Source organism: Dioscorea cayenensis, chromosome 8 (genome assembly GCF_009730915.1).
Source record: "Dioscorea cayenensis subsp. rotundata cultivar TDr96_F1 chromosome 8, TDr96_F1_v2_PseudoChromosome.rev07_lg8_w22 25.fasta, whole genome shotgun sequence".
Classification (NCBI taxonomy): domain Eukaryota; kingdom Viridiplantae; phylum Streptophyta; class Magnoliopsida; order Dioscoreales; family Dioscoreaceae; genus Dioscorea; species Dioscorea cayenensis.
Genome location: NC_052478.1, coordinates 21,686,961 through 21,703,644, shown reverse-complemented (window position 1 = coordinate 21,703,644; position 16,684 = coordinate 21,686,961). Strand labels below are relative to the sequence as shown.

The window sequence follows — 16,684 nt, the reverse complement described above, 5'->3', positions numbered from 1 at the left end:
CTCAATATGTGACATGGTGGTTGTACATTGCTTTCTACATGACAAGCTTGTTTATATTATTTCTAGATTTTGTATTTGGTAGCAATGCTCCCAAAATGATCTCTTTTACATTTTTACCCTTGTTAGTGTACTAGTACTTGTCTAGCTAAAAATTCATTTTAATCTGTAAATTACATTAAAATATTTAAATTGATAATTTTATCATACAATTTTTTTTTTAATTTTGACTTATCAATTTTAGAAGTCATGACATTAAACTAGTTTGAGTGATATATTAAAAATACTATATAGAATAAAACTCCCTTAGCATGCGTATTTACATATACAAAAAATTAAATTTAAAAATATTTAAATAGCTCAAATTATAAAATGTTTAAACTTTTTTACTCAATTAAATTCTTATATAAAAAGGAGATAATTAATATCTATGTATGGCCTTATAATGAAATAATTAATATCTAAGTTAAGATATAGTTGAGGAGATAATTAATAACAAAGAAATGTATGGAATGATAAATGATGAAAGGAGAATGTATAAGGACAGACAGGGCTAGTACATGGAATGTATATAGAGAGCTTTTTAAAGTGGGAAAAGGAAAGCTAAAAACACAAAAGAGCCTCAAAAGGGATGAAAGTGAGTGAGAGGGAAAAAGTTAAGGGTATGGTAGGTGTTTTCCTCTTGTTTTGGGGTCCTTAGCAAGGGTTTCTCAAAAGAACCAAACCCAAAGATGCTATGCATGTCCTCTATTCATATGGTGACTAATGCTTGTCTTAAGAATCCTAGTTCTTTCTATAAGCCAAAGTGTGTGAGTGGTTTTGGCCTTTAGTTTTAGCCCCCACATAAAAGCTCTTTTTCTCTTTGGTTGATAGTGGACATGCTTGCAAAAGTTGAAGCTTTCTCTAGTGTCTCATGCTTGTGGTGTGGGTCAATGAAAGGCACTAAAGTCTTCTATGTGACCACTTGTAGGACTAGTGTAATATATCCACTATTTAGAGTTTCAAACGGGCCGGGACGGGCCGGGCCGGGCCGGATCAGAGTTGAAGCTTTTCTCTAGTGTCTCATGCTTGTGGAGTGGGTCAATGAAATTATGAAAGCCACCAAAGTCTTCTATGTGACCACTTTGTAGGACTATGTGATATATCCACTATTTAGAGTTTCAAACGGGCCGGGCCGGTGTTTGTTTTTATCGAAGATGTTCTCGACTTTTTTTTGTAACGGTTATGAATATGAATGATATTTTATATACTTGATTCATCCAACTAAATATATAACCAGAGTAAAAATCACTTGTAGGGCAATATATTTAGTTTTTTAGAGAATAAAATGTCAAATTTTTACGGTTATTTTCTATGATGTTTTATTTTATTAAATTTTTTTTTTAAAAGATTTTACTACTAGTTTTTAAGAGTTTTAGACTTCAAAGTAATTCATGCGAAGTATTGAGAGTCTTACAAAAAAATATATTTTTGTTAGTATTTTTTTTTATTTGCTTAAGTGACCAGAGTCTTTACTACTTAGTTTAATACTGCTGATAATTTTGGTTTATTTTTATTTTATATTATTTATATTTTGTGACTTCAGGGTAATATATTTGTATATATATACATATATATATATATATATATATATATATGGATGCATGTCTGTATGTATGTATATATATGAGTGTAGGCTTTGGAATTTTTTTTTTTTTGGCCGGCCAAGTTAGTCCTTGTAGTCCTATGTTATTATTAGAGTAGATTTTTAGGGTTAGGGTTAGGGTTAGGGTTTGACAAGATTGATAAGATTGTTAATTGGTGTTCATGGTCCATGGTGTGACCTAATCACCTAAAATAGGCTTAGTCAACCAAAAGGCACCGTCTTTTGTTTGCTTTAAACATTGGATCCTTTGAAAACCATCATTTTTAGGTTTCACTTTTGTTCACTTTCACATGTCACACTTTTTTTAATTTCAATTTTATGTTATTAATTTTTAATAAAAATATATTTGTAATATATATTTAGAAAGGTTTAGATCATGAATTCATAATTTGAGTTCATGGAAATAAAAATTAATCTCCAATCAATTTTGGTCATAATAAACCTTTAAAAAAATATATAAAAAATTTTGAGATGGGATTTAAAAAGTATTGGGACCAAATCTTCCAAAAAGTTTGGTTAAGAATAAGATCCAAATGGAAAGCATTGTTCTCCCTAGATTCAAGGTCATTTGTCCCAAATCCATGCATTAAAGCTAATTAGGGTTTCTATTTTTGATTGAATTGTTTGACTTGATTAATCATTCCAATAAAAGTGAATGAAAGTGAAAGCAATTGGACTCAAAGAATAGAATTTTATTTTGTTTATATATCTTTTTTGTTTTGAAAATGCAACACATTGGGGCATGTTCCTGATTTAATTACTTTCAAGTTTCAAGGAAAAGATGGAAATTTAATTAATAATATTTTAGGATAATTGAAAGTGGGCTTTGGAGTTTGTACATGCAAAGTGACAAAAGAACTTTCCAAATGTTTTCTTATTTATTTCAATCTTTAAAAAAAAAAACCATAAATTAGGGTTTTAAATTTGGTTTTCCTTGCATTTTTTGGGCTTACTATACAATTTCTTATCATTCCCCTTAAACAGTTAACATCCTGAAATTTTGATATATATATATATACACACAAATAATGGCACGTCAAGTATAGATGTCCCTAGATTTCAAATTTAAAAATATCTTACAATATCATTGGATATAAATTCAACACATGCTCTCACTTTATTTATGATACTAAACATTCTTAAATAATATCAAATAATAATTATGCATAATAAATAATAGTAATTTTACACACATATACAATAAATAACAGTAATTCTACACACATATACTGTTGATGTTTACCACGTATAAAATTGATATTTACCCTATATATATATACACACATGAAGCTTTTCATGGGAGGATTGATGCAAATATAACATTTCTATGAGGGGTATATTGATAATTTCACATTTCACAAGTAACATATATAAAATTCTTTATTTGGCTACGCACCCTACAAAAACATTAAAAATTTGAAATTCCTGAAATATTAATGGAACAAAATTTAAATTTTAGTAATTATACAATACTATTTTATTATTTTTTATTTTAATTATGTATGAACAAAATAAACTTTCGTTATAAATTTCATAATTTTTTTTTATCCAAACCAATCAAAAAGAAGCATGACCTCTGTTAACAAAAAAAGAAAAAGAAAAAGGTTTGAAGTAAACTAGTCATAAAATCAAGCATTTTTATCATTCCAAAAGACTTTCAATCAACGTTAGTTTTCTAAGAGAATGCAAATAAACAGTGTATATATATAATTATGAGGTTTTCCGGGGGTTTATGTGGAAAAGAGAACCTGTATATCATAAGTTCTTAACAAGAGAAGATTTGATTGAAAAGTAATAAAAATTTGGCAGACACTTGGAAGCAAAAATATTACATCAAACAAGCACCTGCAAATGAATCAAAGAGTGTAAATTATACAAGAGAGCTTCAACCTTCAAATGGTTGATCTTACAAGAGGCTTCACTTTTCGCTTATGTCCCATACTATTAACAAGATCTTTGCGAGCGCACACTGGAAACATATTGATTCCGGGCACGTCCAGACGGCGGAGAACATAAGGGAAGCTGAGTTGATCTCGTGAGGTGAACCGAACTACTTCGTTGAACCAAAGACACATGAGAAGATTCGTCGATGGTGTGTGTTCCCTCACAATGATGGAAGCTTCAGCCAAAGCTGTACGACAGAGAATACGATGAGTCTTAGAATAATATCTTGTAATGCGTCTCATTTAGAAGCTACAAACAAGCATGTAAACCTTTCTTTCCCTTGAATCTTTTCTGGTCGGGCATGCCGTCTAATCGGTATTGATTCAGCTGTATTTCTACTTCTTCTGGAGTTGCTTTGTTTTTCTTGACGACAGCCTTTCCCTCGTCATATATGCTACTTCTTGCTCCATGTTCAGAAATGGCAAGGATGGAATTTGTACGCCAAAGAAGCGCTTCAAGAACTCCTAGTGGATCTCGCCGGAACTGAGATTTTGAATCTATCCATATGGAATACCTTGCTCGAGGAAAAAGACGGTGACTCAACATCTGCAGTAGCAGAGAGAAACACCTATTAGTTTTCAAGCATAAACAATAGCATCATTAAACCCTAGACATCCTACCTGGTAAGTTGAACAACTAAATGTGTTACATAAGTTGTGGCAAATTGAAGGAGCACACTTACAAGCCAAAAGAAAAGTACAATACTTTGGTTTGCAAGAGAAATATTCTCATTCCAATGTAATGGATCGTTATCACTTGGTAAAATGAATCTCATTTGTAGCTTTTTGTTTTTTTTAATCAAAATGTATTTACAGGGATTCCATAGCAATACAAGCATCTGAGTAATCTTAAAAGAAGAAAATAATAATCCCTCCTGTTCCTAATTGAAAACTTGGTAGGACTTCCAAAATTTGAAGCATGTTCTCTGGTAATATGAATGACCATTTTGTTTATTCATGAAAGATCATTTCTGATGTGAACATTTCTCAAGTTGAGTGCTTGACAAAACTAGGATTTTGGCAAGAACGCAAAGTAAGAACATAAGATTGCTCCTACATACTAAATCCCTAGTTCAGTCAGAAGCTCAAAACCAGGTTAAGGAAAATATCATAATAAATATCATTTAAGACATTGCAGATCACATCAAACTACATGCAAAAAGAACTGGCAGGTAATTATTTTTACTCAGGTTTTTGCTACCTTGGGGATTTTACCATTCAGCCTTTGATCTGAGAAAGGAAGATCCTCAACAACCACGATTCGCCATTTACCAATCAAATGATCATCTCCAATAATGTTTCCCTCCGCTTCTTGAGCTGCAAGAGTGATTTCATCCCAGAATGCCACATAGCAGACCTAAACGACAATATCTAGCCTCAAAAAACATACCAAACTGGCTACTGCCAGGGAAACTAATATTATAGAGAGTGTGTTCTATGTATATTAACCTTCTCCAGTGATGCCTTTGTCATCCCAATCGGTTGATAGAGATCATCTCCTCCACCAAATGAACACGTAGAAACAACCACTTGGCAGCCTTGCATGTACTTTTTGTCGTCATCAGATAACTTGAACCCTCCTTTTTCACTGTAGAAACCACAATGCACCACAGCAGTTTCATTTACCTGAAAGATCATATGCGCATATAACAACTACACTAATGGTTGCATTTCACTGAATGCAACAGAAAGATTTAACATGTAAGTTAGAGAACATCATACAACTCAAATGATACTACACAATGTCTCTGCAAGTTAACCATCGAGTGAAAATAATCCACAAATTAATGCAAGGATCAAGACAAAGCACTGCACCTTAAAACTTTCTTCTCTCTCATAAAAAGTTTGGTTTCCAGTGAATAAATTGAATCTTGTGCCTCCAAAATAAGCTGGTAGCATTGCGGTATTGCCTCTACTCTCAGATAAATCAGGATCTGATTTATATACCACCTTCTTCACATGAAAATCATGTTCTGAGGACTGAGGGAACTCTAGGTGTTGAATTTTTTCAGGAGGAAGAATTGCCAAACAAGCTGGTAAATGGAAAATTTAGTCTACATTGAGAGCAAAAACAGAATAAGATACCACGACTAGAGAAAAAAGGATAGAATTATTATGATGTTTCAGATATATCTTCTCCATACGAGAAAATGATTAAAAATAATATTACTTTTACCCATAAGAAGATGTGGTGACCTAAACAATCCGATAATAAGTAATAACAGTAAGAATTACACAACCTCTAAGCCCATGTTCTTAGCATGTTATAGATTCTTGTCAAAATCACTCTTTTGTTTCAAGAATCTAATTCAGTATGCATAAAATCAAGAGAGGCAATGGAAAATATGAAGCCAGAAAATATTAAAATTTGCAAAAGATGACTAATCATCATAAATCCAAAAGTAAAGCGCACAAATAACATAATAGAAACTACAAACAATTCCACACATAAACAAGTAAAACTATAATGAACTCTCCAAAGCGCATCATCTTGATAACAACTAGAAAAAAAAGCTCCCAACATTTAAGTTGCGCTTGCCTGAAGCTGGTCTATGTCAAAAGCCACTAGAATATTAAATGATAAGCTTGAATAACTAACCAAATTAGCAAAGCAAGTTGTGCATTAAAAAAGAAATTAATCTGAGCTCACGTCATCTATTATATCAAGACAATGTCAGTTCCATAGTTGCAATATCTGTTGAAAATCGGGCTAGACATTAAGCATTATAATACCATCTTATCATAATTAGGAAATGCATTGTAAAACACTAAACCATATTTTCTGTAAACTTTTCAATTGAGCTTTCTTCAAGTATATGGTTGGATGTCTAGATCCAAATAGCTAAAGCTAACAGTAGACTTGATTAGTATTAGTACAAGTTTGAATAAGATATTCAGTGTCAAAGGCAACTAAATCAGCATATAGCACCATAAGGACCTTCAGTAAGTCCCATGACGAAATCTCCCAAAGGTTTCACATTGTTGGTGATCAATCAAATGCTGTTAGTTTTGTGAAAAGTTTTGATGACTAGTTTTGATGACTGACCAATTAAATCAATGCATTTTTAGGTAGATCCAATTGTGCACATATTACACTTCAGTTAGCCAGCTTGATGGTGACCTACTTGTTGGAGAATTAAGAAAAAACAATCACACTTCTTGGCCAACAACCTAGCGCCTACTACCTGAATAATGCATCACCTAAGCCATAGATCAATATATGATTAAAACATTCAATCACTATCACACTCACCACTCCACTACAAGATATATCAACACCAACAAAATAAAGCAAACAATGTCTTAAAAGTACTGAAAGATAAAAACTTAAATTCAATCATCTCTATTTTCCTCATCTGGCATCCTAGTGTAAGAAGAATTCATCCACCAAGCCATTGATCAATATATGCCCTAAAAATTCAAAGGCTATCGCAGTCACCAAACTCCACTCCAAAGGAGATCAACAGCAAACAATGTCTTGAAAGCACCCAAAGATTCAATCTTGAATCCAATTCTCTCAACAACAACAACAGCAACAGCAGATACCCACTCACTAGGCCGATCAATGAGCACCATACTAAACAAAGAACGAATCACCAAAGCGATGGATCGGCATATGCCCTAAAAATTCAAAGACTATCACACGCACACCAATCTCCACTCCAAATAAGATCAATACTAACAAACCAAACCAAACATCATCCTCAAAGTACCTAAAGATTCAAACAACATCGAAAAAAGAAGCAAATGTATGAATTCTATAGGATTTTAGCTTCTCTTACCCACTCTGACTCCATTGACGACTCTGGTCATCGGATTCACCCGGTTGAGGTTGCCACCGGCCTCCGCCCGTGACTAGCCTATGCGTCGAGCTAACCTCCACCTTGGGCTTCACGGAGAGCCTAGAGGCCTCGAAGAAGAGAAGAGAAATCGCCGGAATGAAGAGCAGCAACGGCCACCATCTCATAGCCCGTCGAAGTGTTCGTCGGAATAGCTCATCTTTCCCACGCCACCGCCGGTCCCTGCGCTTCCGGCGGAATCGGCCACCCTTCCTTCCCGCCGACTCGTCGGAGTCCGAGTCGGAGACGGAGATCGAGATGCTGTTAGCTTCGCCGACGACGCCATCAAAGAGATCCGAGAGCGAGAGCCTTCTTTTTTATTTATATTTATTTTTTAAAACTCTGTTTTATGGGAGAAAAAAAAAAACACAAATTAGAGCTTTTTTATTTAATCTGAGTGCTTTTCAATTAAAAAAAATATGTTAATTAGAATGGGACAAATATATTTTTGTAGAAAATTAAAAATTATTTGCTTGCAAGTAGACATGTAGCAAATGTGTATAAATGTACCGGGCTTTGTACATTAATACATGGACAACAGATTAACATATGTACAAATGTGTAAGAAAAACACACATATATATATATATATACATGTGAAAGGTTGTATAAAAAAATAAAAAAATAGACATTTTAAAGAGTTTTATTTAAAGATACATAAACAAATATATGAATAAAAGATTTTTGAAATTTTACATTAATGACATGATGGAGTTATTACATTACATTACAACCATTTAATATAAATGTTAGTACCGTCTGTAATTGTATCCAAACAAGCTTATACATCACAAATTACATTTTTAATGAATATTTACCTATAAGCATATAACCAAGAAAAGAAAAAGATGAATTGATTGCAATGCAACTGATGATCTATAAATAACAATAATAATAATCACAATTCCATGGTCCATCTCCAACATAGCATAATTTCAGCTAAGCACTCTTTACTGAAACTGGGATACAAAATGACCAAGAATTTGTCAGTTTACATTACAATCAATGGCCATACATTTGATTATACAAAAGAAGAGAAGCAAGAAAAGCATGTCAATCAGACAGAAAACATCCGCTCCGAGTTTGAAAACCGACGGTTCTTGATGACTTAGTGATCTGTGGAGAAAAAAATCAATGAAAGAAGTAATAAGATATATCGCCGAAAGGAAGTAACAACGGCTGAAAGTGAATCAGAGATGAACTTGCTTATTGATGCTAGATGAATTTCTTTATAACTAGAGATGAATGTGCTAATTGAACAAATCAGAGGACAAAGTTGGAGTTCTTAAGCAGATTGTACCTTTTAACGTTTTGAGTATTGGGGGGCCTTGCGAGCCTTTTTAAGGCCAACTTTCTTCCTCTCAACAACTCGAGAATCTCTTGTCAGAAGGCCTTCCTTTCTCAAAGGTGCTCTGTGGTTTTCGCTGACCTTGAGCAAAGCACGTGCAATGCCAAGAGAGATTGCCTGAGCTTGACCGGAAAGACCACCTCCATGAGCTTTTACAAATACATCGTAGCCGGTCTCAAACCCTAATGTCAGTAAAGGGAGTTTTGATATACTGTAGCCATAAGGGGTTCCCTTGTAGGTATTCCTGTCCATTCCAACCAAAGAGGTCTCATATGACAATGTTTCAAAATAAACATATAGAAACTTCTAGATATAAACATGAATCCAAATTGATAATCATGCTAAAGTGATTGGTGGAGACAAATTGCTTTTCCTTGATCTTACAAAGAGAGAATATTTGAAGTAGGTGCATAAGTTTGAACACTTGCATCCCTACTCACAGTCCAATTAATAAGGTAATACTTCTTTAACAAGGATGAGAATATGATAGCGAATTTATCCATTCTCAAGATATGAGGGAATGCATGTGCAAGTTTCATATCAAGTAATCACAACACACAGAAACATTAGGAGGTTCATATGTCCTTGGCAAGAACATCGCAACAAGTATTTGATGCATCTTCTTGATAAAGGCCATGGAGAAATACGAATTTAGAAGAAAAAAATTTTACATCCAACACCATTAAGATGGAAACTCTCTTATGTACAAAAGGTTGAGGTATATAATGCACAACCATGTAGCCAAGTCAAAGCAAGCGCATCAACATTAAAATGGTTATCTACCAAAACATTATGAGTCAGCCAGCATTTGAATATCACATTCATCAAAGTAATAAAAAAAACTGTTGAGTACAAAATGGAGACTAGAAGACTCTTACGCCACAAACCCTTACCAAAAATTAAGTAGCATCATTGACGTTTATAGGAATATGTTTTGAGACTAAAATAGATTCAAAGTAGTGACATGAAAATTGATCAACAAAATTTCATATAAATGCTTAGGAAGCTTCATATGGTTCACTCATCAAAGGAATCTCACAAGAGGGAAAATGCAGCGTAACGGACATGAAAACCAAGTAAAGAAACTGTGAAAGTACCACCAAAACATAACTTTCTTCTATAGGTGTCAATCATCTTGCAAGATACATGGAGACCCAAGCTATCATGGTTAGGGGCATACTAGTAACACCAAAACAACTTTTATGAATTCCATAAATGAGCAGCAAGAAGAGCAATAACCACTACTATAAAGGGTGAGTCTTACAAATCCAATCTATTAAAGTGTACTTCAATCAAGGAAAACAAGGGATTAGAGAACAGAACATGAATAGAATAATAAGCATTAGCAAATATAACAAACTGTGTTGATTGTTGTCCACCCTCTATGCCTCCACTATTGAAACACAAGAACTAATCACTACAAGATTTTCGCTTTCAGCTCACATTACATCTATTTCACACCAAATGATGATAAATAAATAAAAAATCTATATATATTTCAATTAACAAATTCAATCTATCCAGCAGCTAAAATTGAGAATTAAGTCTCCAAATATCACTAAAATTCACAAACACAATTTAGGATAACACAAGAACAAATCAGTATAAAAGTTTTCAATTTCAGCTCAACTTACATCTAATTGAGCACCAAATCAAATCAAATCGATTTCAATTCACAAATTCACTCTATCCAACAACTAAAATTGAGAAGTAAACATCAAAATTTCACACGAACTAAAATAAACCCTAATTTCACCAGATTTCTATATCAAACCTTAGCATCACGGTAGTTGATGATGAACTTCCCGGTGCCTTCTTGGAGGACGACACGAGCAATGGCGCACTTCCTCCGCCCAGTCCCAATGATCTTCTGGGCAGCAAATCCTCCTGGAAGCCTTGTCTTCACATACTTCTCCAGGGTCATCCCCTCCAGCTCCGGCAACGTCGCCACAGCAGCAATGGGGCGAAGAGCCTTCAAGGAAACGGCTGGGCGCGAAACGCGAATACCGGGGAAGGAGAGGTTTCGGTGAGAGGAGGATACGTTGGAGGAGAAGGAGAGAGAGGAGAAGGAGGAGGCGAGGGAGGAGAGGGAGCAAGAGGAGAGCGCCATTGAAGGCTTGCTTCGAGTTCTCTGATCCTCAAAACTACGAAAAGAGAAGCAGGCGAAGAGATAGGCCTGGCCCTGGGCCCACATCCCAAAAATATATATATATATATATAATAAAATCAAGGGAAAATTACTGTTCACCCCTCGTAATTTTCAAAACTTCCCAAAAACCCCCTCCAACTTTTGCAGACGACGGTACTCAGTTATATTTTACATTCCTTTTAACCCCTGCATGGGTAAGTTGAAGTGGGTCGCGATATGAAATTCTTTTTTGCCCTTTCGAAAGTGGGAAAAAAATGGCACCCGATCATAACTTTTCTTTTATCGATAGTTTTTCAAATTTTTTTTGCCTCCTGCTTTGCTTTTTCTCAAACAAAGTTTAGAAGGCTCATATCTTGTTCTTCTTTGTTTCTTTGTTCTTGTTCTTCTTCTTCTTCTTCTTCTTTTTCTTCTTCTCGTTTTGGTGTATTCAATTTTAGCTTTTCCGATTAAATTATGGAGAGTTTTTGTGCTATTGCTTGAGATACTGACGGGGAGGGGACGAGTGCTAATGTTCACGTGCGACTTCTTGGGAATCGAGTGTTAGGTGAAATATGTGAGCGATGGGGTCTCGATATTTCCGTGTCAGGGGTGAAGTTTTATCACACCCGATGGACATAAAAGCAGTATGTCTCATATAAAAGCGAGGTTGACTTCCAGCAGCATGTGTCACGTGCACTCCATCTTCAAATGTTACATTGTTGATCTTGTTGTTGGGGAGCGGATGATGTGGCGTCGTATCCCTCTCGAAAACGAGTTCTTCTCGTTGTAAGTTTATTCTCGTTATGTTTATATAGTTGTAGAAGTTAATTATTGTTTATTATCCACTGCCATCTGTTTACATTTATCAAGTTTCCATTTAAACACTATTGTCTCCGATTAACTTATTAACTTATTATTTAACTTTTTGTTTTAACGTTTAAGATTTATGTTTATCGTTTAAATATTTTGTGTCTCTGTTTAAATATTGATCGTGCTCGTTTAAACTAAAGTGTTGGCAGGAATTCAGAATCTGGCAGCGCTTCTGTTCCACATCATGGCGAGCCTGAGGGTGTGGCATGCCTTCCTTCCTCATCCGATCAAGTCGAAGTGTTGTCGTTGGATATTGGACGATGTTTTGAAAGGCGTTGAACATTTCGAGACGCACTTAGGAATTTTCTGATCAAAAGGAATTTTGACTTCAAATTCTGAAGAACGAGAAACACCGGGTGATGTGGAAGGAAGCTTCGACTTCAAAAAAATGGCGTATAAGGAAGCTATATTCCCCATACTGAGACAATGACAGGTCGATGGATGAAAAATCGCTGACTGCGTTTTGCGACACTTTGTGACGAGAAGGCAACTGGGTGTCCTAGAGCGAAAGAGGATCGAGTCGTAGCGTCCGAGGTCCGCAAGTTGCGTTGTAGCCATTGCCGCGTTCGGTCACGATCGCGGATCGTGGAATGAATACATTGCAGACTAGGCATTGTGTATATACTTCTTATTATTGTTTAAATATTGAACTTTATATTTAAATATATCTCTTACGTTTTAAATATTTTATTCTCTGTTTAACTGTTATTTTTATCGTTTAAAAATAAATTTGTATCCGCTTAAAAATGTACTAACGGGATGGTGCTAGCGGTTCCCCAGCGTAATTAATACACGCTCGGTTCCCCAGCGTTTCCACTCCCGTCGCGCATAAAAAAATCGGAACATTACATTACATTCTATAAGAGATTATTAAGTAATAAGGATATTTTAAGCGAGAAAAATATTAAGTATATGTTTGTTGTAATTACATTGATATTATTAAATAATAAGGATATTTTAAAGCAGAAAAATATTAAATTTAAAGCAGAGAAACCTAAACTTAAACAGAGAAAAAGCGAAAGTTAAAGGGCAAAAAGTTATCATTATACTGAGTTAAAAATGAATGTTGATATTAGCCGATAATGAAAATGAAAAATGAAAACAGAACCCTACCCGATAATGTACCTGCGGACTACAATATCATCCAACAAGAACGAGAACCTCAAAAGCGAAAGCAGAATGAATTTAATTGAATTTAGATACATGTACATTTACATTGACAAAATTTGTCGTGTTCTTCGGAAAAAAATGAATTAATTTAAAAGCTGGTTTTACATTTGAAACTATTACACCTATCTGATGACTATGACCCCAGCTTGCGTACACTCCCCTACGGTTCGTTTTACCAGGGTAAAAGCGGAGTTTAAACAATTACATTGATATTTACACAATGAACTATATACTTAAACACTGAAAGTGTATGTTAAACAAATGAATCGGATTATTAAAGAAAGAATCGTGTATACAAATATAGAAAGAATGACTAAGAACCCGCTTGCGAAGACTCCCTCTCGGTTGTGATGCGGTACGCCTCCCTCCCTAAGTATCAGGGAAACATACCTTAATCGCGAGATAAGGGGACGTCGATCTGCGGTACCGTAGCTTCTCACCGGCGAGTAGCGCTCGATAAACCGCATGACATAGATGCTGCAGTCGACACTTCCTTTTTTCTGTCGTGGGGCTTCAGTGTCGTGAACAAGCGGGTACTTTGCGGTAGGCGACTCGCCCTAACTCCATGTCGATACTGGAGGTCGAATAGGTTCCAGTGCCGAGATATACAAGTTCATATTAGAATGCCGATTATTTACCGAACACTATTACACAAACACAAATTATTAAAGCACTTACCATTTCTAGCGCGTTTTTATCGTATTCTTCGCTTTGGCATGAAGAATAATGCACGTATTCTTGTTTTTTTCATTGTCGAGGGACAACGACATGGAAGTGGCCACTCATAATTATCGGGAGGATGAGCGATGTCCACTTCATGCAAGTTCGCGCGGCATCTCCAATCATAGCCATCGTGGATTCATGTGCGTCGTCGCCTGCTTTGACATGAACAAGGCCGATGGCGGGTGTGATGGAGCGCGCCTCTTATAACGATATGGCACTACGCTCATCGTCTTTTGCAAGATACATACGAATCGTCCATCACATCGCTGCGTGACCATCTCCTTCCCCTCGAGCGGGTCGAATAGATTGGCCCGGTGTGGTCGGCGAGCAGTCGTTCTTCCACACGACGCAGTCTGTGTGGTTGAACGGAACAAAAACATGTAAACAATGTTGTAAGTATAAAATTAAATGTTAAAGTATAAACTTTAAATTCTATATTGAATGTTTAAAGCAGTAGCGGTAATATTTAAAGGGTATCACTTAGAAGCTAAATGTTATCGTAGAATTTTTAAAGCGTTAACGCTCCTACTTAAATGGTAACTAAAAGCAGTTTAAACAATATCATAAAAAAACTTCAAACTTACTTGTCCATAGGGCGGTTGAGGAAGATCCTTATCAACTCCCGCTCTTACTTATTGAGGCGCGATTAGCGACGTATTTTTTTCTTGAATGAAGACTTTCCAGTTCTTCTACTTTTTATTGGCTTCCTTTAATGGGGGAGCACGACGGCGAGCATCAGCGGGAGACACTTCCTTACATGCTTCTTGTTCTTGTGGGATTGTGTGCGCTCGATGCGGCAGCGGTCGACCGTTGGTTCCACAGTGAATTCCACTCGTTGAGGATAGACTCAGCGACCTTCTCAACCGTGAGTTCCACGGCAGCAGCATCAATGGGAGACACAACGTTGTCTGGTTGTTCTTCTTCATGGATTGTGTCCATCTTTGATGCCGCACTGTCAGGCGCCGGTTCAACAACAGAGTCGACGATCTTTTCCACCGTGATGCATGATGTCGTCAACAACAGAGTCGACGATCTTTTCCACCGCGGCAAACTCAACGCCATCTTCAATCTCCTCCACCGTGATGGGCATGTCATCAACGTTAACAACATCGACCGCCGATGAGTGCTGCTGCCGATGGTGCTGCTATTATTTCATCGTCGGCACGTGCGGGTGGAGACGGAGGCATTATTGTTTTCCTCTTTTTGCAAGCTTCTTGAATGAGGCCGTCTTTGAAGGGCCACCCCGATGATGTCCTCGTCGTCGAACTCCGACGGCGTATCCGTCCCGGGTGCTTCATTTGTTTGAAGGGAAAGGCGCGATCGATTGTGATCGTGACGGCCTTCCAATGCCTCACCCGAGCGACAAGCCGAGGGAACTCGGTCATCAAAAATCGGCAAGCTCGCATGAGAGTTGCGATGACATCCTCGCCTAGTGCCGGCGGGAGGCTGCCACGTTCGGGTCGCACGGTCGGGGGAAGCCGCGGTCGGGCGGGGTGGGGAGGGCTTCTCGGCCTCGGCGAATGCGTTTTGGCACAGGCGAGGAGAGCGGCGTCCGGTAGCGCAGGAAGAGGTTGCCCTCTCATCTTGCCTTTGAGCAAGCGGTTCCGGAGCAATAGCATCCGAGCCGAGCGGTTGGCCCGAACAAATACTTCTTCATCGACGATTCACGGGAACCATTTCGAGAAAACTAGCATGTGTAAAAGCAAACAATCTTAGCGAAATTATTTAGTTTAAACAATTAAAACTATATTTACACATGTAACTCGTATATTTAAAGCGTTATAACCTATTGTGTTAAACGAGTAAACAAACAAATTAAACATTAAACTAAAAAGTTTAAGCGGTAGTTGAACAAAGTTAAGCGGTAAGTTATAATGTTAAAGCGATAGATGAATAAAGTTAAAGCGGTAAATGATATGGTTAAAGCGTTAACGTCTACGAGTTAAACAAAATATTTTTTTGAATTATTACCTCTTTTCCTTCGAGAGATGACAAACTCGTCTCTATCAGTCAGCTTGCTTCAGGTAAGTATTTTTCACCATAGACGAGCATCCTTGGGATCTTGCAGACGGACTTTCTTTCCGGGTTCCGGTCAGCTCAGTAAAACCGGATGTTAAGCGCTCACCGTGCGACCCTTAACATACCCGGTGTTGGTCTTCTTCCCAGCGCATCTAGATTGCACTCGGGTAGCGGCTTGTGGTATGTCCTCCATAAGCCGCAGTGCGTCGCTTGCGCCCATGCGTAGCGCCCCATTCCGGGTAGATCATCGACATAATCAGCGATCCGAGTTAGGAACCGAGCGGGGAGGTATTTGGGAAGAGGATTGTACCGGGAGGTACACCATCGATGGTTTGGCAAAATTCTCCTCTTCTCCCCTCGTCAGCGAGTTCTTTGAAGAGTGCTCGATGGAGTCTACTGTGTCTCGTCATGTCTTTGATAAATACGTCTCTTGAAAGTCGACCGTGTTTTCTTCTTACGAAACACGATCGCCTCCCATCGCTATGCAGCTAAGAACGATTGCCACATCTTGAGGGCTCGAAAGTCGGCATGCTTTCCCGATCCCGAATTTATTGATGCGGTTATCGTATCTACTGCAGCAGAGTCAAGAAGGGCCCGCTCTTGGTATCTGACTTCCAACTCGATGAAATCTGTGAGCGGTGTCCTTCGGATGATCTCCCGATGTCGAGGGATCATGTGAACTTTCAATTCGACCCAGCGGTCTCCACTACGGGGTGTCAAGTAGCATCGCCCGTTAACTAGATTGACCGCCCGTAATCAAAAAGCTGCGACAATAACGACCACGTTGTTAGCGGAAATGTAATTTGTTAAGCGGTAAACACTCATTTCTTAAACAACGATATCATTTTTTTAAGCGATGGCGTATACTATTAAGCAGAGATACAAATAATTAAAGCGGAGCGAACTAACTTAAAGCGAGTAAAGCTCATTGTTTAAAGCGGAGATCTCATTTTTACAACTGCAACCATATCAGCTGAAAGGAGTAGCGTAGATTATAAACAT

The 16,684-nt window shown here is 37.1% G+C and overlaps 2 protein-coding genes across 3 annotated transcripts; both read right to left on the bottom strand.

Annotated features, from left to right (window-relative positions):
• Positions 1–3,470: 3,470 nt before the first annotated feature.
• Positions 3,471–7,727, bottom strand: LOC120266425. Of its 2 annotated transcripts, none has more exons than XM_039274050.1 (6): positions 7,368–7,727; positions 5,401–5,639; positions 5,035–5,211; positions 4,787–4,942; positions 3,856–4,132; positions 3,471–3,773 (listed from the first exon to the last, which is right to left on the bottom strand). In XM_039274050.1, exons 2-6 carry the CDS (start codon positions 5,482–5,484, stop codon positions 3,535–3,537), a joined length of 933 nt encoding a protein of 310 aa, XP_039129984.1. In that variant the 5' UTR covers positions 5,485–5,639; positions 7,368–7,727; the 3' UTR covers positions 3,471–3,534. The 2 variants fall into 2 exon arrangements, with proteins under 2 accessions (XP_039129984.1, XP_039129983.1); XM_039274049.1 differs by having other exon boundaries at positions 5,401–5,618.
• Positions 7,728–8,301: 574 nt separating this feature from the next.
• Positions 8,302–10,947, bottom strand: LOC120266486 (30S ribosomal protein S9, chloroplastic). Its single transcript, XM_039274122.1, is given in 4 exon segments — positions 8,302–8,540; positions 8,725–8,976; positions 8,978–9,016; positions 10,547–10,947. Coding segments are annotated over 3 exon segments (624 nt in total). The 5' UTR covers positions 10,883–10,947; the 3' UTR covers positions 8,302–8,540; positions 8,725–8,727.
• Positions 10,948–16,684: the final 5,737 nt, after the last annotated feature.